The 22,997-nt window shown below is 38.9% G+C and overlaps 1 protein-coding gene and 1 long non-coding RNA gene across 5 annotated transcripts in view; both read right to left on the reverse strand.

Annotated features, from left to right (window-relative positions):
* Window positions 1-681, reverse strand: part of LOC109309723 — a 4,034-nt gene extending 3,353 nt beyond the window's left edge. Inside the window, exon 1 of the long non-coding RNA XR_002101017.1 lies at window positions 396-681. This is a non-coding gene — a long non-coding RNA (uncharacterized LOC109309723). The remainder of the gene's footprint in view (window positions 1-395) is intronic.
* Window positions 1-22,997, reverse strand: part of MARCH1 (membrane associated ring-CH-type finger 1) — a 434,512-nt gene that overhangs the window by 151,036 nt on the left and 260,479 nt on the right. For 2 of the 4 annotated variants that reach the window (XM_019534571.1, XM_019534572.1), the window contains one exon: window positions 21,111-21,250. The exons of the other annotated variants lie outside the window; for them this stretch is intronic. In XM_019534571.1, the coding sequence (XP_019390116.1) occupies window positions 21,111-21,212 (102 nt within the window). In that variant the 5' untranslated portion in view covers window positions 21,213-21,250. The remainder of the gene's footprint in view (window positions 1-21,110; window positions 21,251-22,997) is intronic. 4 annotated transcript variants of the gene reach the window in all.

Raw genomic sequence — 22,997 nt, forward strand, 5'->3', positions numbered from 1 at the left:
ATATATAATTACTCTATTGCAGGTTACAGCTACTTTGACACAATACTGAAATGCTCTACATGCCTATTCATATTTAAATATCCAGAATGTGAAGATATGGAAATGCTTACTTGTGTTAGTTTGTACACAGAATTTTTTTGGCTGCTATTTGTACGTCATAACTATTAAATGAAATCACAGTGGGGATATCTGCATGTGGTATGTCAGAAAAGCACCTGTATAATACAACGTTATTAATGTACTGTGAGAGGACATGGTTCAGAGGCAAGCACTTGGGATTCTGTTATCTTAATAATTAATCCAGAGTCAAGCTTATACGAGGGGGAAAAAAAAATAGATTTTAACAAAAATAAAAAAATAATAATTTCAATGAAAATATAAACCTCCTACTGCACCCTTGGCATCCCTTATAAGTTTCTCTGTAATTTTAATACAGTATCGGTATGAAGTTTTCTCTGTACCATCACCAGGTGCTCTCGTCTGTAGACAGCTGCCAGGCATCTTCTTTTTTCAGATAGCCAAACTGCTTCAGGTTTGTCTCATCTCTACTAAATGAACAATAAAAGTCAAGTTCTAAACAGAATGCCTGGAACTTGAATGATGCTACTGCAAAGCCAAGAAGAAGAGATGTGCTGAAATCAGTAGGACCAGATGTTAGTAATTACATCTGAACTGTAAGCAAGGCACTTTGAAATATCACCTTAGAGGGTAAAATAAAATGTGGGGCTGATCAATGGGTACAAGATTACTCCCCTGGGGTCCAGGGAAGTTCTTTGAGACCATCTCTCTGTGACATATAATGATTTTAAAGAAGGAAACACAACAGACTAGAGAGTATGAGGCTGATGAATTAAATATAAACTTCTCAGTCCTTAAAAGGAGAGTACTGAAATATTTTCAATATTTTTAATAAACTTTAATATCCAAAGATATAATAACCACCTGAAAGCTTGAAAATAGAATCCAGTTTAACCTGTTCTTTAACATGTACACCCAGTTTTTGTTACAGGAATGCAGAAACATTCTGGCCTGCAGTAATTAATTTTATCTCTATTTTAATTGTTCTGAAAAAATAAACATAAATTAATTATTGCATGTAATTTACAAGAAAAAAGGGTCAGAAAATAATTTAAAATGTTGGTCAAATTTTGCACATATCAATCATCTCGGCCCTTTAATTTTCCCTTAAATTGAAGGGTCTCTTTAATTGTATTATTTCCCTGACTTCAAATGAAACGGTCTTAAATATTTTGGTAAAGAAATCACATAATCTTATTTAGTCTACATAAAATATTCAATCTATCACATACTATAGTTCAACAGGAACCATTATTGGTGTTTTGACAATTTAGCAATTATCTATGTAGTCATGAAATCAATTTAAATTGATTAATTGAATTGCTCATTTTTTTGCATTTTGTTTTTATCAGCTGTTATTAACATTGCATGAGCATTAATATTTATAGATTATAGAGATTACAAGAAGCAATTAGCACATTTTGAAATAATATCACCCAGAGAAAACAAATGTCAAACATGATTAAGTAAACTCAGGTTTTCATAATAAAACCAAAATCCAATTATTTCAGTTTCAGGAAATATTGTTTCCTGAATATTAGTTTAAATTAGTTAAGTTTGCCAAGTTGTACTCCTAAATTTTAGTGGCTAAAATCATCCCTTCCAACCTAGGCAGACTCTGAGTATATAGTCCTGGCCTGAGGGAATGTACCTGCACAGAACATTTTACCACTGTTTCCACCCAGCCTGTTCTGCTCTGCTCATTTCCACCAGCCTGTTTCTTCTCCATACAGACCCACAGTGAAATAATGCATAACCTTGCTTCTAGGTAGTTTTACCTTCTAGGCATGTGACAAGCTTGGATTAATATCTTCTATGCAAAATGTGCACATTCTGCTATTGCCTGATCTCTTACTTTCACCTGATCCTTGACTGAAGCACCTGAAGACACAAGCCTGCAGTTGTACAATGGTTGTGAAGGGAAACTTCTAAGCTCTTCTCATGAAAGGCAGCAAGTGTATAATTTCCAAACTAAACTGTAGTTAGGTATAGTAATTTAGTAATAATTACTCAGTTTATATAATCCCCTGCCCCATTTCAGCTACTCCACCTTGTGGTTGACTTTTTAGGGAGAACAGCCAAAGGTTGCTGAGTAGTAACTCCAGTTTTCTTGGCCCAGTGGAGAAGAGACACTGGCCTAAGGTTTACAGAAATCTCCAGTCTGTCTGGATCCCATTCTATAAAAAATTCAAAGAAATCAACAACAATTTTTTTTGGTGAGATTATGGACAGTAGAGGACTTAGAAAGATGAGGAGAGCAATGGTCTTAACAGACCTTCTTTTATCTAAACTACCCACAGGAAACCTGTGATAGGAAGCCGACAGGTTCTTGTTATCAGCTGATTCTTGTAAAGTCAGTGGCAGCTTTCAAAGGGAATTGTATAACCAGACTGATGTTGTTTTCGCTTCCCCTGCATCTCACAGTGGTGGAAACATGACCCTGATGGAACTTTTAAACATTATCACAAGAGAAATAAGTTAATTAAAGGTAGGAATGAGTATGCAATGCAGTGTGCCTGCAAAAAAAGTCTAAAATAATTTGGGATATGTATCTAAAGTACTTCTTCCTGGTTGGAGGAGGGAAGAAATAACTCTAGTTCCAGTGCAAATTCTGCTAGCATATTTTGTTCAGTTCCAGGTACTCCATTACTAGAAAGATTGGCATTGAACTGCAGGAGAACTGGGGGGCAGTTCCTGAATCTGCCACAGATTTCCTGGGCAATACTGGAAAAGTTATTGAATATCTATCGTGTACCTCAATCCCCAGCGCCTGTAAGGGCAATGGGATGAGTTGAGGAAAGAATAACCTCAGAAGTGTCTGGTTTAAACTGAAACATTTTGGATTACCTGAGGTATTTTATACCTCTGCTCTTTCCTTGAATGCTGTCCCTTTGCATTTCCCTGTTGGTATTATTCTTGGCAGTAGTAAACCGTGAATTCAAATTGCTTCTTTATTGCTCTTTGTAATGGGAAAGCTTGGATGACAATGTATGCGTTTAAATTAACTGTGTGTACAATGGAACAGAAGGCTTCACTGAGCTAAAATGAAAATAACCCCTTTCACCTTTTCAGGCAGACAGGTTAATTACTTGGCCCTGTCTGGTTTCCTAATTTATTAAAACTCATCTTCACAGATAGCAAGCAGATTCTCATCTAGTAACCCCCTCTTTGTTTTAGCACATATAAATCTATACTATATAACCTAGAGTTGTGTGCATTTCCAAATACCCAGCTTTCAAATGAATCCAAGAATTTTATGGACAAAATTAAAAACTGTTAAAATTAATTTTAGCTTCAAATGTTGTGAAGGGTCAGGATGGGAATCTTTAAGCTCTGCTGAGATCGGTTAGCCTTTTTTTTTTTTTTTTTAAGTAACCAGTGTGATCCTACATTTAAAATAACATCCATGCCACAGATGCCAGTTGTCTGATTACATAAAGTGGCTGTTACGTTTTAAATGAGAGACTAAAGAAAAATGAGTAGAAAATAAATAACACACTTTTGTTTGTGCTTATTTATACATATACATTTATAAACACCCAATGTATACGAGTGAATATAGGTTTTCTTGTAAGAAGCAGTCAGTCTGTCTCCAAATATTCAGTGTAAAAAGTGTAACACTGGGACTGGAAATGAAGAAAGGGCCAAACATAGTCTACCCAAGCTAGCATTTGGAAGTTAGATGCATGTTCTTGTATAGTCACTCTCCCTGCTAAACATATTTCCTTGAAATTCTGAGGACTTTAAAATATGTTTCAAATATGTATTTATGCCTTGAACATGCAAGTCTATCTAGCAGGTTGTAAAGCTGAACAACATTTCACTAATTCTTTCATCAGTTTTTTCAGTACAAGTAAAACATGATAGCCAACCTGGAAGAGCCATCTCTGTTTGATACTAGCTCACTCCTCAGTAAGAAGACTGGCTTAGTAAAAGTATACAACATGGTACAATAATATCAGCAGTCCTTTGTAAGATGCAGGGCCTGGAAAAATCACTTGGGAATACTTTGTATTACTGTCCCAACATTATAACTGAGAAACTGGCACCAATAATCCTTCTGGGTACTGTTGTTTCCATTAAGATACAGATACAGCATTCTTTGCTGTGCTGTACAATCTTTTACAAATGGAGGACATTTAATCCTTTTCATGAATGAAGTGAAATTGGGTAAAATGGTACATAGCTTGGGAATGTTATATATTTCTTAATGTAAGAAATGTGTATGAAGGAATTATCTTACCTGAAAGTTAGCTTCTATAGCTAATCACATAAAAATCATTTTATGAGGAAAGCTACACTGCATCATGATTCACATTCACCACAACACCCTTTATCCAAAGCCAGAGTTTCTATACTTCATGACTTATAAGGGGTAAGAGACTTTACAATGAAATAAAGAATGTAAACTTTGGTAAAGTGCTGTACATGAAGAAAAAAAATTCCCTTTCATTTATACAGTTTGCAATCCCAAATTATTCAAATTGTATTCAAACCAAAAAAAAAGAAAGAAAAAAAAGGCAGGTGAATGGACACATAAAGAGCACTATGCAACAAATCGAAAAGAAAAAATGGTCCAAGAGTACCAGAGCAAACCCCAACTTTTTACTGAAATGTTGTGAGAGGTTTCTTAATTTCTCTGAAGAACAGATAGAAATGTCATTTTAAGGTCTCAAAAAATTCACCCCCCCCCCCAACAGTAACTCACCAGAAACTCAATTTATCAGCGTTGGAAAAATGAAGGGCAAATCAATCCTGCTGGGATGCAAACCAATAATTCCAGATAACATGAGGGACTCAGAATAAATACAATGAATTAAACGTATTATTTCAATGACTTTGACTATGCTTCACCTATTATTCTAAAAGCTACCTGATATAGAAACAACCAGTAAGGGAGCTGAACCATAGCAACATAGAGTAATTCCCTTCCAAGGTTTCCAAACTGCACAATTATATTTACAGTATGTCATACCATAATGTATCTTCATTTTTTCCATACCTAGAGATTGTAAGATGTGATAAACAGTGATAAACAGTTGAGTAATGCTAGTGTTTTTGGACTTCCATTGGTATAATCATTCAGTCTTTGTAAATAAAAAAAATGGCCGCTTACTTGCTGGTACATTACAGTAGGGAAAATGCAATTCAAAGTGAATGGCAAGTTGTGTGGAAGTTGACAAGCTGGAAAGTGTAGGGTATGAAATGTATTTGTTTTCCTATCCTTGGAGAATTACTGAATTGTTAAATTCAATTTTATTTCCCTGGGATAAATGTGGCATATCCTGTATATGCACTAACGTTTCTGTGTAGTATCAGCATGCTGCCCACACTGGATTCCAAGTGGGATTTTCTATCTGGAATTTTGCAAATCTGATACAGTAGAATCACAAGATTGTTCTGCAGCCTAATTAACCCAATTACACTCACTAGTTAGTTATGCAAATGAGAAAATAATTACCATGACACTAAACCTATCTTTTCAGGTAATTATGCATCCTTCATCTTTGTTGCAACTGAGCATTAGCATTTGGTTTTTAAGGTACAAAATTTACTTGCAACAAAGCAGACTCAGTTTAATGGTGTCATACAATAAAGAAAAAAAAGAATTAAGGAAAACAGTCTTGCTCTTCTAGAGTGTCTTAAAACAAGTCCATTCCTCTGGAAATTCAGTAAGTTGTTATAGCATCCTTGATTAAAATCAGGTGGTCATTTATTTCTAGCTCAGATTAAGAGATTTTTTTATTCTGAAATTAAATTTTAGAGTTCATCTATAGCTAAATAATTACTGCACTAGCCAATACTGTCAACTAGCTAGCAGAGTATAGTCACACAAAAACACATGGAGCTAACTGTATGTTTGCTAGTCTAAATTTATTGAAAGAAACTCCTCTGTAGTGGAGTACATTCCACCAGTGCATTTTTGTATTATTACATGGGGAGCTGTGATCTTCATCTCTATTTTAAACACCACTTATCTGAACCTTCAGTTAACAAATATGGATATTTTCCCTCACTTATGCTTTTAGGAAATGGACACAGACTTCATGGTATCTCTGGTTTCATCTAAGAAAGGCTCTCCTGCACAGATATACACATTCAGCTGACTCATCCTCTGAATTTAATATATATCTATATATGGAAGACTGTTTTGCTAGTTGAAACAAATGTATAATAAACATCTAATTAAGCCTCACTTCAAGATTAAGTACTTGCTTATGTTCCATTGCAATCAATGGGACATGAAAATGTGTGCAAGTGCTTCAATAAGTCCAGAATTACAGTACATACCTCTGATAGAGAGAATGTATCATCAATCATTGTTGAGTATTTTTATTATGCTAGTGTTTAAAAACCTCAGTCAGGACCCCAACTAATACTAGGCACTAAACTAGTAGCAGAACTAAGGCAGGACAACTAGGGCAGTAGCCCCTGGTGCTGATTTAGGGAGAAGATAGCAGCTGATAGCTCAGCCACACAATTGGACTGGGGGGTTGCATTAGCAGTCAGAAGTTGCCACTGTCTCTGTGCACTATAACTTCCCCAGATGCCCTGAACATATATGTAGAAAGACTCTGTACCTCTTTCAGCCATAGTTCTGCAAATTCTTACACAGACTTGTAACTTTATTAATCTAAGTATCCCTATTCAATAAACTGGACTACCTTCATTTATAAACATTTACAAAAGGAGTACATAAATAGACAACATGGACAAGACATAAGAATGTCAAACATACACATCTCATTACTTACAATTCTTAAAAATTATCCCAAAGCATCCTTTACACTACACTGAGGTACATAATTACTGGAATTAAACCAAAAATTTCCAATACTCCATAAAATGGAACTACTGTGAGCTGGGGTGCCTAGAAGCTCCAAAGCTGCACATCCTAAGTTGACTGCTAAGGAGATGGAAGCCTTACAAATTCCCAAAAGCCCAAGCTGCTGAAGAGCAATGAGCTTGGAAACTTAGGAGATGAAGCTGCCAGAGTTTCCAGGCTCCCAACTTGTCAGTTTATGAGACAAGCTTCCAAGAAGGCAGGCAGGTGAACTGGCAGGAAACCAAGTATTTTTACAATGGAAACATGCCTAGTTTCTGACAGTTTCATCAGAATTTAAATGCTCTTGCAGAACATTTAGATTTTGACAAATCTGAAAACTCTGACAAAAAAAGTACTCCATACATTATGCTTCTAAGTGCCTCAACTAACATACTCCATCAAGGGTGACATTGTGCCTGATACAGCCACCCAACAAAAATAAGTATACATGTGTATGTAGGTGAAGGCATTACTGAAGCAAGAAACTGCATGGTGCCTCTTCAGTCAGTCCCTCTGCAGTTCTTGCTATCAAAGGGCAAAAAATTCCAGAGCACTTGTGTGATTCAGGAGCCTAATTCCCACCAATGCCTAAGTGCCTAAATCACTTCTGAAAAGGGAGTCTTGGCCTTGTAAGTCATTGGGGCACTTCTGAAACTTAATGCAGCTAGAGGCAATGATGGGGTTCAGACAGATACGATGGCAGGAAGTGTCCTGCACAGACCATTACAGCTATGATGATACCCAGTGAACAGAAGGACCTGGAGAGCAGACTACTGGACTAGCAGGGATTGATGAATGGCTGTAACTAGAAGGACAATGTGAATAGAAGATAATTACATTTTAGAAATTTTGGGGGTTTTTCACTGAAGAATGAGGAGAAACATGGAAAAGATGGGGTAGCAAAAATGAAGACAAGAATGGATAGCCAGTGACACGATCTCAAAGAAAATTAAGGCTGAAATACAGAGGGGAGAGGGGGGAGAGAGAGAGAGAGAGAGAGAGAGAGAGAAAAGACAAAATCATCTACAGACAAAGGAAGATGTTAGGGAACCTGAGATTCATAGTAACACCAGGAAGGATTTCTAGATTACTAAAAACGAGAGACAGATCTGCCATTAGAGCAGAACCAGAGAACTGGCCTATCTGCCAGGAGTGAGGATACAAGGTATAGACCTGAGACTGCAAAGTATCCTGTTGGGAGTCTGCTGTAATGGATAGAAGATGACAACCATCTAACTGAAGTTCATCATCTAAAGTTTGGTCTCATCATCTAAAGTTTGGCTATGGACAAAAGTAACACATGAACCAGTGTAAGTGATCAGAAACTGGCTTAAACCTGTAACAGAACAGCGGTTCCATGCACATAAACCATTTTCAAAATGTCTGACACTGGTTTAAGATAAGCCTGGCTGAATATAGTATCATACTTAACTGAATTGGGTCAAACCAGTTTATGAAACTTTTTTCTCAGGCTGCTTCCTCGTTCAAGTTAAATCACAGTCTCCCAGTATGCTTTCCAGCCCTGGGCTAGGCTATGCTGGTCTGCTCCAGAGGGAAGGGCAGGCCCCACCCCTCTGCTCCATAGCTGGAGAAGTGAGGGCTGACTGACAAGGGTATAGAGGGGCAAGCCCAGCTGGGGATGCAGCCCAGGCTATGTGGGCAGGGGGAATGCCCCCCCCCAGGCAAACCCCAGCTCGGATCTGGGGCCAGGGAGGGGGTTAAACACCTCTTCCCCTGCTCAAATTTACTGCTGGCTGCAACTGTGGACTACAGATCCCAAAGGCACCTGGAAACAGGAAAAGGAAATGATGGGCAACCCTGCAGAGTCCTGCTTCTGTGATTCTGGACTGCAAATCCCAGAGAACTTGGGGTCAACAGGAAGAGGAGGAAGTGAACAAACAGCCAGATAGCCATGCTATAGCACCCCTGGCTTCTGGCCTAAGTCACCGCAGGCATGTGGCTGCATTTCCTGAATCAAAGCTAAGTATCTGTTCACTTGTGTTTCAATTTAATCTGTGCAGTTTAGACTAACCTGCAAAAACTGAATCAATTCAGCCTTGGGCCTTTTGACTGTGTGTATCTAGCCAAAGACTCAAGTTTTTCCAATTAAAAAGATTCAAGCTCTAGGACATAATCCAGCTAGAGAAATTGTGTGATACCAGAGAAAGACAACTGAGATGTTCGCATACAAATTATCCTGAGCAACAAAAGGAAGGAACTAGAATTCCTAATGCAGCTAAGAATAGCTAATATGCTAGGACAGCAACACAGTTAAATAAAGATCATGAGTGGAGAAAGATACGCGATGTTCAGAACCAACCAAAATATATTTGGATTTTTCATTCTTTTCAGCTCAGATATATGAAAATGCAAGGAGCTCATCAGTCAGAAAAATCAGAAAAGACGACAGACCTGGGTGTTAGTCACTCACAGTGCAACTCTTAGCAACAATTAGCAACTGATGTGATACTGCTGTGAAAAGCAGGGTAGAGATGTACCTTATGAACAAACTAAATGTTTTCACAATTTTTTCCCTAATTCAACATCTATCTGTCTATCTAGGCTTAGTCCGTCTGTCTGTTTCTGTGTCTGTCTATCTGTCCGTAACGCACTTGGGGGGGGGGGCATGGCCAAGGCAACAGGCAGCCCCCCCCCATGGTGTGCAGCCCCAGCAGCAGCAGGTGGGGAGGTCAGGGTGCTAGTGCCGGGGCATGGCTCCCAGTGGGGCATGGCTCTAGCCAGTACTGTCAGGAATGACAGGTGGGAAATGGCTTCAGCAGGGTGGGCCAGGCAGATGCAGAATGGGGGGGAAGGGGGACAGCAGGGAGCTGGATGCAGAGTGGGGGAGGTGTGGCAAATGATTGGACATGTAGCGGCAGCAGCGCGGGGCAGTGGGTGGCAGCGGCCACTACCACGTGCAAGCTTCCCCCCACCCTGCTCCTGGGAGGCAGTGTTTCTTCCCCCTGGCCTGGTCATTCTTGATGGGCAGTTTGCTAGTTGTATTAATATCTGATTAAGTGGGCTTGGGTTCACTAAAGCTTATGCATCTCTGATTGTCCCTGCTCTGCCATCTGCCTGACTTCAGAATAACACATCTAACTACCTTTCATTTCTGTGATAAAAGAAAATGAGTTTCTAAGATATAGTGGGATTAAACTTTTCAAATGTACCAGACAGGATAATTTCATTAGAAATAGGGAAGCATCAGTCCCATTGTGCAAGATAATAACGAGCATTTGTTTAGACTACCGAGTACAAGGATGAAGAATTCTAATTAGAACATATGCATGGAAGGGTGCAAAGAAGCATGATTAAAAATTATTCTGAGAAGACTATTATTGCTTGTTGTTTAACCTAGAAAAATGAAGGTAGAGAGGTGAAATGATGATTCTCTTAACATGACAGAATGAAAAGGACTACTCAGCTAAATGATAACATCAAAAAACAATTGGGATACATATAAATTTAGTCTGGAATTTACAAGAAAGATTAAATTAAAGAGGAATAAAATTCTAGTAAGAGCAGGGACTTCCTAGGTCATTAAGTCCAGTCCCTAGTTTGTATGGCAACCATTTAACTAAGGAGTCCCACACCTTATCACTTCACACCCTCAGACAATCAGAAGGTGTAAAATCATACACTTCAGGAGCACCCTAAACTTGCTACAGAAAGGAAAAAGCAGAGGCAATGAGCACATTTCCTGGGCTCTGCTAATGCAATGACAAACAACCCAACTGGTTTTGAGATATAATATATGAGATGATTGCTTCTGATAGGAGGAAATGGACTCAACAGCCAAAGATGTCCCGTCCAGTCCTAAACAGCTAATAAAGAACCATTTTGATAAATCAAATAAATTTAAGTACAAAAATTAACACATATATAAGGTTGTAAACAGAAATTGTATAATAAGATACTGTATTTTTTGAGAAATTCTATGCAATCCTGTCATTATAGCATAAATCATAATGCACATGCATAAGAGTACAGATTCAGGACTTCATATGCAATCTTTACTGTAGCTTTTGAGTGCTTGGGCATGTAAATAAATGTTGCCCTGCATGAACTAGTTAAATAAAAATACAATTATAGCCAATTCAATGACTCTGAAGATGGACTGACATATTTTTAACTTGCACAATTTTGCCTTCTAGTTTTACAGTGGGATTAATTAAAGAAGAAAAAGCTTAACTTGAATTTGTTATCATGCTCTGCCACTTCCTTCAAATTACTTTTTCTTTATTTAAAATATTAGTTTTCTAAATCTGAAGTCCTTCCTCTAGTTTCAAAATAATTACTATACTGGAAGCAACTTTGTGAGCTCTTCCACAAACTGCTCATAACAGAAGTTCCAAAATGGGAAAGAGGAGTCTTCTCAGTTGTTAGGATCTCCATATAAAAGCAAGGATACTTATTTAAAAAGCATATACAAACGTAGATTTTGTGATCATGTAATAACCACTAAACTGACAGTGGATGGATTATTCCGGCTAGCTGGCTCCAGCGACTGAGAAAAAAGTATTTTTTTCTTATTGAGTTACAAAAATATTGCATAAACATAGTTTTAGTTTAATGGTTCACCAACCATAAGATTTTATGTGACCTGCTTAATTACAACAAGTCTTTTTAATATATTTTTTTCAGAATAACTCACAATTTTATTCCTGTTTAACTCATTGATTGACGTCAGTCCCTGATCCTGATGTTGGATTGATTTATTGGTGCCCTTATCCTCCACTGGTCTCCCATTCCACGGTGCTGCCATACAATGGATGTTCAACAGGTGTGTTTACTAGCCTCCTCGAAGGCAGTCCTATTTATAGGTTTGCTAAAAGCTGAATTAACTGATGTTAAAACTGCTCTGCTAAAAGCTTCTCTTTTTCACATTAACTGATCCCTAATTTATATGGGGTGACATAAAAGCACCCAGAATCCAGAAGACAACAATACGGCACCTACTCTTGGGCTGATAGTACTGTGGAGGCAGCATAGCAGAGTGGATAGGCCACAGTCCTCAACAATTCCGGACTTTGCTTTCTCGCTAATTCTGTTATGCGCAACTGTAACAGCCCTGTCCTTCCCCAGAAGGATTTGAACCCTAAGGCTAGGCACAGACATTACACATAAAGTGGTTTAAGTGATCAGAAACTGGTTTAAACCTGTAACAGAACAGATGTTCAGTGCACATAGATGAGTTTGAGATAAACCTGGTTGAATGTAGCACCAGACTTAGCTGATTTGGGTCAAACCGGTTTATGCAATGTCTGTCCCAGACCCCTTGCTGCTTTCAGATAAACCAGACCCCACCAGCATCCCAGCATGCTCTCTGGGCTGGGCTCTCTGCTACACAGCAGGGCTGGCCCCTCCTCTCTGCTCTGCACCCCCCCACCTTCTCCCTCACCACTCCCTGCTAAGCAAGAATTCTCCCCTCCCCTCTGCCTTTCTGCGGAGGTGTCTGTCTATTAGTTAGGAGACCACATGCTTGCTATGGTCCCTGCTTAATCAACAGCTAGAGTAAAAAAGTAGCTGGTAATGTCCTTCTGTTCTTTTCTTAATTGGGTGATAAACACTGTTATCAATTCCCTGCTGGGCCAATCATAGTGTCCTGCCAAGCCTGACCATGCCATGCCCCCCCACCCCCACCCCAGCTCCATGCTGTGGAAGGAAGGAAGGGCTGCTCTAGCACCCCCTGGCTTCTACCCTGAGCCACTGCAGGCATGTGCCTCCATTACTGGGATGTCTCTCCAGTTACAAAACTGATTTAGTCTAGCCAGGTTAGACTAGCCTGCAAAGATTGAATCAATCTTTGACTGAGAGCTCAGGCTGTTTGAATGTCTGTCCCTACCCTAAACCTTCAGCACCATTCTCTACTATTTGGTAGATGGCTTATCTTCTGTGGACCAGTAACTGGAGAAGCAAGTGGAACACACTGAAGTAGTAAGCTAAATATGCGTAAGTAGTCTCATTTTTCAGAAAAAGTAGCACTACTGAGGCAATGTGACTTAGCAGCACAGACATGTGCCTTTCAGATAGCAACCTGGTTTCTATTTCCAGCTTGTGAACAGAATATAAACCCTAATTAATGAACAAAATTGTGAAAAGAATTATAAAGCTCAATTAGTGAAAGAAAGGAATTTAAAGAAAGGAATTTAAAATGCATGTTACCTCCTGCTTCCTTTGCCAGTGCTCATCTTAGATCAAAAGTTGTTTTGATTAGAAACTCTCTGCAACAGTATGCAGTGGCAGTATCTGGCTGAGTGCTGTCTGAGGGCACTGGCAGATGCTATTTTCATTCCATGACAGGAACTGTAGAATTTTGTCACAGAATGGAAAAGTTGCACATTGTTCTGTGCCAGTCATTCAGGGACCCACTTCCCTCAATGGAAAAAAAAAGGTGCAATAAGAGCTTGCTGTGGTAACACTCAGAAGTTGAGGGAGCTGTTGAACCGATGCTAGTGTGTTCTGTGGTGTCTCCTCTCTCCATGATTTCCTGAGTTTAGCCAAGTGTGGAGTACAGTACTGACTGGCTGTCCAGCCAGGGACTTACCATGCTACCCCTCAACTCGCTCTACTGCCTGATCAATCTTTTTTTTTTCCCCCAGACCCTCTTTCTAAGCCCAGAATGGGTCCAGATTGGCCCAACACCCTGCAGTCCCCATTAGGGCAGATATTGGTACTGTTCTGCATGCTCTTATCTGCCAGGTAGTGCATTCAGGAATAGTGGGGGACCTGACCATGATCCTTTGTGCTCTGTGTAAATGGACAGATGTTAAAATATCACAGGATACTTCTGCACCACAAAGTTGCTGTTTCAGCCAACGCTTCCGTTGTGGTGCCTTTTTGGTGGCAAATGCATCATGTTTGTCTCGGAACAATTCTTTTAATGTCTGGTATGTTATGATTTTTCATGGAAAACTCACATATAGTCTGTGACAAATGTAACATCTGCCAGGACCCTGAAAGTTCCATTATGTAAAGGGATTAGAGCTAGGTAGATTTGGATTTTTTGGTCTGGTCCAAACAGGAAAAGATTTCTTGCCAATTTAATTTATTCAGATCAAACTTTAAAAGATTTTTAAAAGATTTTTGACAAACTAAGGCAAATATTGGCAAACACTGGCAAACTAAGGTAAACATTGTTTCGGGTCTACTCAGAACAAAATGCTTTGTCTAGTTTTAAGGTTATTTAACTTATTGTAACAATACTTTTCCTACCACACAAGCACTTGGTTAATTTTATTTTTCCATGTTAACTCTGGCTACGGACTGCTCTCCCAAGAGACACAATAGAGACTGTACAAGTGTTTAGGATTTTTTTCTCAGAGCAAAAATGGCTGCTTTAAAAGAAAAAAAATGACTTGGGAACAACAAGAGTTAAATCACTCCCAGGAAAGTTTTTCCTGGGAGACTGAATATCTGTACATGTTCTCCTCTGAGAAAAGCAACAGCACAGTCCTCCAGCACCCCAAGGTGCGTTTCTACCCCTGCCTCCCCACTGGGAATCCAACGTGTCACTCACTAGACTTTACTGCTCCAGCCAAGCAGGAAACAGGACATGCCCCCTTCACAATCCCCACATTGTGCAGGGAGACACAGGCAGACTGGGTCAGCAATAAGGGCTGTTCTGTGCACTGTTGCCATCTGTCACTAGGCAGACTAAAGAAGCCTGCAAACCACTGAGATGTATGCACAAGGGACCCTTTGTGTCAGTGTTAGCACTGCAAGCTCTCTGCTTTTTAAGGGCTCAGTATTCAAATGTCTGTTCAGGTATCTCTGGCTAAGTCTTTCTACCAGGAGAATAAGCCTGGGAGAATTTTCCCAGATTATTTGAATATCTGTATGTAGTCTCTTTCTCTCCACTATTAGATTATTATAAAAGTTGTAGATAATCTTTTCCTGACTATCTTAGAATGGAGTCTTACAAATTTTCATTTTATAGCTTTATAATTTTCCTACATATCCACTTCTTGTATATTCAAAATATTACAACAGATTTCTTCAACATCACATATTTTGAATGTCCAAGCCAAGCATTTTTAGTTAAACAATAAGAAAAAGTCTAGATTTTTTTAAAAGAGAAGAAAAAATATATTTCAAAACCAGTAACCTGAAAGCCCTTACTGAATGTTACAAACTGCTTATTATAAGATAGAGCATGCAACATTTTCCCATGATCATTCACCTTTAAGGGAAAACTTTAGGAAAGCTAACGACAGCTAATTCCAGTCTTAACTATAAAACAGATATTTCTACTCTATAATATACAGCTGCAAACTTTCTCACATACATACATATGCATGTGAATAAAAACACTTATACTGAGCACTATCTCAGAGTGGTCTCTGTAGAAAATAGTTACAACTGCTAACAGCAATGTTAACCATACTCAATCTGTCACAAGAGGACAACACTCATAGCAGTAAAACTACGAAGAAATGAATGGATTTAAAGGATTTGTTTAACTGGATGGAAATTCAGGAAACCATCAGAAGTGCAGCTTCTGACTGAAGAAGCCTTTAGCTGAGTAACAGTAGTGCAAGTGAAGGTCAGAAGAGGAAAGACTGCTCTGGAGCAATACATTTTTGTAAAGATGCAACACAATTAATGAGACCCTCACACTTTGTAATAATTATTTCAAAAAGGCCTGGGATTAAGGAATTAGGGAACAGACATTTATCATGAGGAGATTTTCTGTGTGATTCTGACAGAGGAAATAATAAAAGGTTTTAAGTGCACTGCACTTAAATAGAAATATCTACCTGCTGACCTATATAATCATACTAGGAAGGATTGTTTCTATCAGTTACTTTATCTCCTTTCAAAAACATGATCATTCCTTACAATTTAAGAAAGATGACAACAAGGTCTTCCTGCCTCAAAGCTCAGAACACATAGTGAAGATCTAGAACCATGTCCACCCAGGTGATGTAATGCCATGGAATGGTAGAGAGAAATTCTTGAAATAGGAGGCCTATGGCTTACCAACTTACTGTCCAAAATTCTTGCTTTATTTACTTTACTGCAATTAACCAAAAGATTGAAGCCTTAAGGAACATATGTAGGCTAAAAGGCAGGCCAGGAAGAGTTAAAAAGTATGGGGGCCTGAGGTTCTGTGAAGAGTGAATCAGACCTTTTGGGATCTGTTCAAGAACATCTTGAGATGGATGGAATCAGTACCAGCTATGACAGTAGATAAAAAGCACATAGGATGATATGAACAAACCTGAAACAATACATGTGTAGGGAATGCTGTACATGAATAAGTTTATTAATCAATAAATTGTAAAGGTGCATGGCACCAAACAAGACTGATCGTGAGGAAAGACATAAACAAAACTGGGTACAGTAGGCATAAAAGCTAATTATAAAGATAATTCATCAGTAAATAGCAATATATAGGGATACATGGCTGATATAAACACTTCTAATGTATAAAAACAGTAGGATAGAGAAGCATGTTGGTATTTAACCCTGTACCATCCCTGCTGTCAGCCAATCTGGTCACCTGGCTGATAGTATGAATAAAGGTGTAGCCCCGGGCCTTGAACAGTTACACTTGGGCAGCTCTCGCTCAAGTGATTGGCGTCAAGCACCTCACAGGTTCATGTTCTCGCCTGAGCTGATGTCTTCCGCCCGAGTCTTCAACCCTGCACTCTCCTGCCACGACTTGTTGGACCTCAGTATGCGGGGTTGTCCTTTGGCTCGCTGGCCGTGGCTCACCCAGCGGTTACTCATGGGGCTCCGCCAACCCTACACCCCAGCCTCACACCTCCTGTGGAGCAATGTCCGTCTAGCAGCCTCCTCCTTCTGTGACAGGGGCACCCCATCTGGAGCTTCATATCCCTAGTCTGCCTAGTCGTCAGCCCTCCCTCGAAGGAAAACGTAATGACATGACCAAAAACCTCTGGGACTCCATCTCAGCCTCACTACTTGGGGACCCACTTCCCCTCCTGTATCCCTATAGCTGGGGAAAATGACCAAAGAATGCCTTAACAAAATCACTAGGCAACCTGCCCCTCTGGCTTCCCTTCTACCCTTCCCAGGTCTCTAAGGGGGGTTGTCTTTTCCCTCCTGTCACTTCAACATCTGTTCTCTCACCTGCTCAATGACCCATCTGGGTCCGGTAGCAATATCCACCTTGACAGCAGCCCTTCTGGGGTTTTCCTGGGGTCCTTTTCTCCCTGATAGGACTTCTTCAGCACCCCGTCATTCCCACACTCCCACCTGTGGTCCGCTCTGTCTCCCCAGGTCTCTCTGATGTTCCCAGACAGCTCTCCAGATGATCCCTCGCCGTCCTGTGCAGGTCAACATTGAGGTGCTCCACCTCGTTCTGCCTGCACCCACTCCCGCTGGCTCCAACCCTTGCGTCACAGTCCCCAGATATCAGTGGAGCCAGGATTTCACCCCAAAAGCAAGTTGTGCATTACTAGTAAAATTATACTAGAACATTTTTTATAACACATAAATAGCATAACACTTTTGAAAACACTTTAATAGACACTATGAGCACGTCCAGAGGAGTGTGATGATGCAGTAGTGGTGCTGCAAACATGTCTGCAGTGCCACATACCACATAGTCCAGAGTTCTCCATGTTGCAAACAACATGGGGAAAAAAAAAATGGAGCAGCACACACTCAAGCAGCATGAGCTGCTAAAAAGTGGAGCCGGGCTACTTGGAGCCATGCTGAAGCTGCCGGTCAGGCTCCAGCCAGCAGGATCACTATGGCTGCAGCTCCGGGAGGCCCTCAGGAACCCAGGTAAGGCTGTTGGGGCCAGCACAGAGCTGGCCAAAGCCTCCCCTATGTCACCCAGGTTAACTTGCCATGAGCCAAAATGCACATGGCACAGGTTTTACCCAGAGACAAGGCGTGCCGCTGTTACTTGTCCCCAGGGAACCAAATGTCCACACACATCTGGACGTGCCCTATCAGTGTCAATGAGTAGTGTTAGTCTATGGTGCTAAATGGACTTTAAAGTGGCAGGAAATCCCAGGTCATGCAACACAAACGCAGTTGTGTCAACGTAAACAGGAAATTTTGTTTTGTCTACACATTCCCAATATGCTCAATTTACAGAGACGAGAAAGTTGGGGAGGCATCAAGTTACAAACTTACCCACAGAAAATATATATGTGATTGTACTGATTTAAAATTACACTTTTACTTATTTATATGAAATATATATAATTTCATAAGTTTCTGGCCCATGAGGTTTGTTATAGTTTCATTCAACTTCTTTATTTCTCTCTTTTAGGCAGCCAAGTTACTAAATATTATCCTACTGCACCCTGTGAAACAACCAGAATACAGCCCACATGTGTCTCCATTTTATGTGTCCCCTTATGTATCTCCATTTTAGCCTGAGAGGTACCTAGGTCATTAGATTTGGGACTGTTCATATAAGTGGTGTTAGATGCCTATGTTGTCACACTTCTATCTAGGAATGTACATACATACTGAGAAGAAAAAATTGTTTGGTAATATTTTTTGGGATCTACTAGAGTTGGGAGAAATGTTAGGCAAGTTTTCAGGAAACTGTTCATCCTCCATTCTAGAAAAGAAGTAGCTATAGCTTAAGCTAAATACCAGGTAAAGCAATGATTTTTGTTTAACTCCATTCTGTAAATTAATATAGTTACTTAAAGAAGGGGAAGAGGGGCAGTAAATCTCTAGAGCAAAGAGACATTATCCAAAATACTTAACAAACCTAGTAAAAGCCAGTAAAGGCAGTTTAACTTCTTTAACATTTCTCCCAAGCATAAAATTTGTCCAATATAAATCTCACTTCTTGCATATTGCCCAGACTATCACAGCTACAACAACAATAAGACCCTACTACATAAATACTGAATGAGTTTCTGAATTCTTAGTCAAAGGATAATCGTAGAGAAGGACTAATGTTTGGTTTGACCTGGTGGTCCTATTGCCCACCTTCTGCCCAACAGCCTAATTGTTAAGACACTTGCCCAGCAGGTGAAGACATAGGTTCTGGGCCCAACTTAGGATTCCCAAGAGAGATGCCTAGCCTCCAAGGGTAGGCAGAATTGAGAGCATCCTCCATCCCCTCCTGTTGAAGATGGATTGCTGGGTACCCAAAAGTGAAAGCTGCATGAGTCAGAAGGACAGCAAGTAAGAGGTAGTGGCTCTGTGGTCCAGTGAGATGGGCAGTTTCATGCCATTGTCTGTTAGATGCCCTGGAAAGTATCTCTTCTGAATGAACTGGATCTCAGCAGGACAGGAACATATAAGGCTGCTTGTAACCCCATCTTTTTGGAGAATGGGACGGGCATGCATGCCTTGCTTAGATGGAAAAGACAAGCTTCTGGAGGTGTGTAAGGCTTCCAGTTTCATGAATGGGAGAGCCATTCATCTCTGCTGGGAATAATAAGGTGTAATAGGACCTTTGACAGTACCCACAGAAAGGATGGGAGAATTATGTACCTTAGATACGGAAAAGTATCGCGCTTCTGAGAGAGACTGTAATATTAGCACAGACAGAGCTATGTTGTTAGACACTTGACCTATAGGTATGGTAGTAAACTGGAATTTTGCCATATTAAGTAACGCTACAGAGGCTTTTTCATCACAGTTTAAACCTCTGCTGAATAGATGGCTGTATCTCTGTTTGTCCCCATGCCTCCCCCAGTACTTCTCCACATTACCATGTTTGTCAGTAAAGAAACCTGGTTTTAAACAATTATTCATTTTTCTGTTTGGATGTCAGGTCCTTGTTTCGACAACTGAAGGGCTGTTCTCTTTCCAGTTTCCTGTTCTAATGTTTCTTTTTGACAGCTCTTTAGTAATGCTTGACTTGATATGCCTGCCTCATGTAAAACACTGAAAATGTTAAATATTCCTGAAGCTAACAGGGGAAAATAAAAAGCCAAGTGGAAAAACTGACAGAACATTTGTTCTTGTTTAAATAGCAAGTCTCCATCATCATATTACAGAAGCTATAACAGACACCTCAGTAAAGAGTCTATATATAATAAATACCCCAACTCAAAACAAGTGAAAAATACTGAATTAAATTTCAAAGGATGCCCACTTAACATGCAGTGTGATATGACTCGAACTGAGTGGTTTCTTTTGAATCCTAAAATGTTCATTTTAAAATTCATTAGCTGTTACAAAGAATCAACCATTGCCATCCATGAAATAAACTGGATGATCTAAGATGAGTTGATGTTGATGGAGTATGCCATTCATATCCAGTAAGAACCATGGCTCATTTTACGTGAAAAACTGGATTTACAACCAGAGATCTCTTTTTCCCAGTGAGCAAAGACAAACAGTATACATTTCTCCCACTTAAATTGTACCTGATATCATAATCAACAGAACTTTTCCAGCAGGCAGGAAGAGTTCAACACAGTTTTAACAAAAGAGCAAAGTACATAAAACACTTTTATTAGTGCTGCAGTTATTCTGCAACCTTCATATACATTCATAGTCTTTACTTACCTGAAGAGCCCAACTGATGAAAATGTAACTCGCATAAGTAAAAACTGCAGGATCACACCCTTGTCAGACAGGTTGAAACATTCACTTTGTGTAAGTTATCATAGTTCCAGTGAGTTCATGAACCTCAATGGATCTATGACAGTTAACAAGATTTGAGCAGCTATGCCACTAAGTTTGCATGCACAAAAACAACTCTTTTTCCTGTAACGCATCATAAGAAGTGTATTTTAAAATAACAGCTCTCTCTCTAAGTTAATAAACAATAATAGCTTTACATTTTATTCATTTTATTCATGATGGAAAGCTGTACACTACAAGCAGAGAGTGCTTTTAGATAAGTTCCAGCTCTATTCCTCATGAAACAAGTTTTTGGTTAAGAGCAACAAAAAGACTAGATGTGCCCCACCCAAAAGTAAGACTTCTTTCTGATTGAAGAATTCACTGTACAGCTTAGAAGAAAAAATCTCCATTGAAAAGTGATGAGTGTGATCTTACATTTGCCATCCATAAAACACCAGTAATTCATAGCTATAGCATGCAAACCTCAATGGATAATGCATCACATGAAAATGAAAAGCTAGCAAATGAAAACTGAATTCAAAAGCAGAAAATTGCAGGTGTTGCTATAGGGTTTCAAATAGTAAAAGATGAAAGGCAAACATTATGTCTCTTAAAAAGTATTTTAGCACCTTTGAGGTTCATCTGTACATGCCACCATGAGGAAATAGAACTTTTCACTCACCAAGGTAGAGTTATGTGAAGCATCACCTGAGACCTCGGGTGTTCTTGTGCTGTTTGGGAGTCTGTGAGGGTTACGAGCTATCGCTTGACACCAGCCCAACATTTTCTCCTTCCACTTATCCCTTCTCAATTTCTGAAATTCTGAAAATAATTTAGATTCCCTGAAATATTGAAACTTTGAGTTTGTTGTGTGCATGTCTCTGGATGCATGCCTTTAAACAGCACTTTAGACTGTGTCTAAACAAGTTAATAAACAATTTTTAAAGAAAAATAGTTTAAATACCTTGAAGGGTTATACCATGCAAACAGTTAGAGAGCTATGCACTTATAATAATATTTGCATGCATTAATACTAGTTTAGTGCCAGCAAATCTGGTTTCCCAAAATGACAAATATCTCTTGCTGAAACATGGCACCTTATAAAGAAGGTTCTTTTCAGGAATTATATTATTGGACAGCTGTGAGAATGGTATTATTCCTACAGCTATTGAGTGTCTGTGTATAAGTGCTACACATTTCCTGAAACAATTGGAAATCAAATTTCAGTCAAAAGCCCTAAAGCTGGAGAACAAAATGAATACAGATCAACTGTGTAAGTACACATACATACAAATAAAGCAGAATATTCTCACCCTAAGCAATTGGTCTGCTTTAAAGAAGTGTCAGAAATGGAGGGGAATTTTCTTCAAAAATAACAGTACATTAAACACAAGCTGCTTTAACTACATGTACAAGACATGTACAGAGCAAAATTATGTCCTTTTTTTAGTTAGAAATACTTTAGTTAGAAAGTCAACTTTTAACTAACACTCTGATACATTCTGGAGAATAACAGTAATTTTCCATGAAGTATGAAAAGTACACAGGAAATGTTATCTGCTGGTACAATTTTATAGTTTACTTTTCCACCACACCACACAATTTAAAATAGTAGAGCATAGGTCTTCAGTTGAATGCATTACACTGTCAATTAAATATCAAAAATAATTTGGAGTAATTATTTTTCACAGCATCTGAAGCAATTAGCAATCTGGTGGTTTATAACATTTCAGGTTCTAAAATAGGCTGTTCTATACCATTATGAAAGGGAACATATAAAAAGGTTATGTTAACAGATTGATGAATTATTACTCTAAATGACAAAACACTAGTGTTAAATGGATCTGAACAATGTAAATAGGGAAGCGATAAAAATCTTTCATGAAAATCAAGACCCATTTGTTTAAAAAAAATAACACTTTCTTAATAAGATAAAAGTAATATGCACAATTCATCCTCTCCAAGTCAGGCTTTTTCTTTAATGTTCCTCACTGAAACATCCAAAGCAAAGAAAGACTGTCCTTTGCTGCTGATGTTTATCTGAGCATCCCCATGCTCCTCTGTCAACACACCCCAAATTTTAGCTAGCTAGACTACTTCTAAGTCTGAGAGAACCATTCAAAGTTTATACACTCACTCGTTGTCCACATATTCCACAGGCTTATACAGCCACTGCTGTAAGTTTAGTTATTTTGCCAATTGTGATGATGTTTCGTGTATCCTAAAACACAAATCATTTAGTTTAGAATAGAAACTATTCTATTCTGGTTTTATGGCAGCTAATTTGTCTCACAGGCACAGATGATTTATTTATTTATTTATCAAACAACATAACTAGATAAAATGGTGATTAAAGAAATCGCTTTGATAACTTTGTAATGTCCTGTTCTCTGACAATAAATTCATATTGAAAAAATTTGAGCATTTTTAAAATTATTTTTCTAAATTTAATTAAAACATTTTTGCTTCGCTATTCTGTAATTGTAATTAATTAATTGTAATTAGTTAATTGTAATTAATTACCAAATGTCTTTACAAGTTACCATGCATGTTCTCTGATTGCCTGAAG

Source organism: Crocodylus porosus, unplaced genomic scaffold (genome assembly GCF_001723895.1).
Source record: "Crocodylus porosus isolate Cpor-Errol unplaced genomic scaffold, CroPor_comp1, whole genome shotgun sequence".
Classification (NCBI taxonomy): domain Eukaryota; kingdom Metazoa; phylum Chordata; order Crocodylia; family Crocodylidae; genus Crocodylus; species Crocodylus porosus.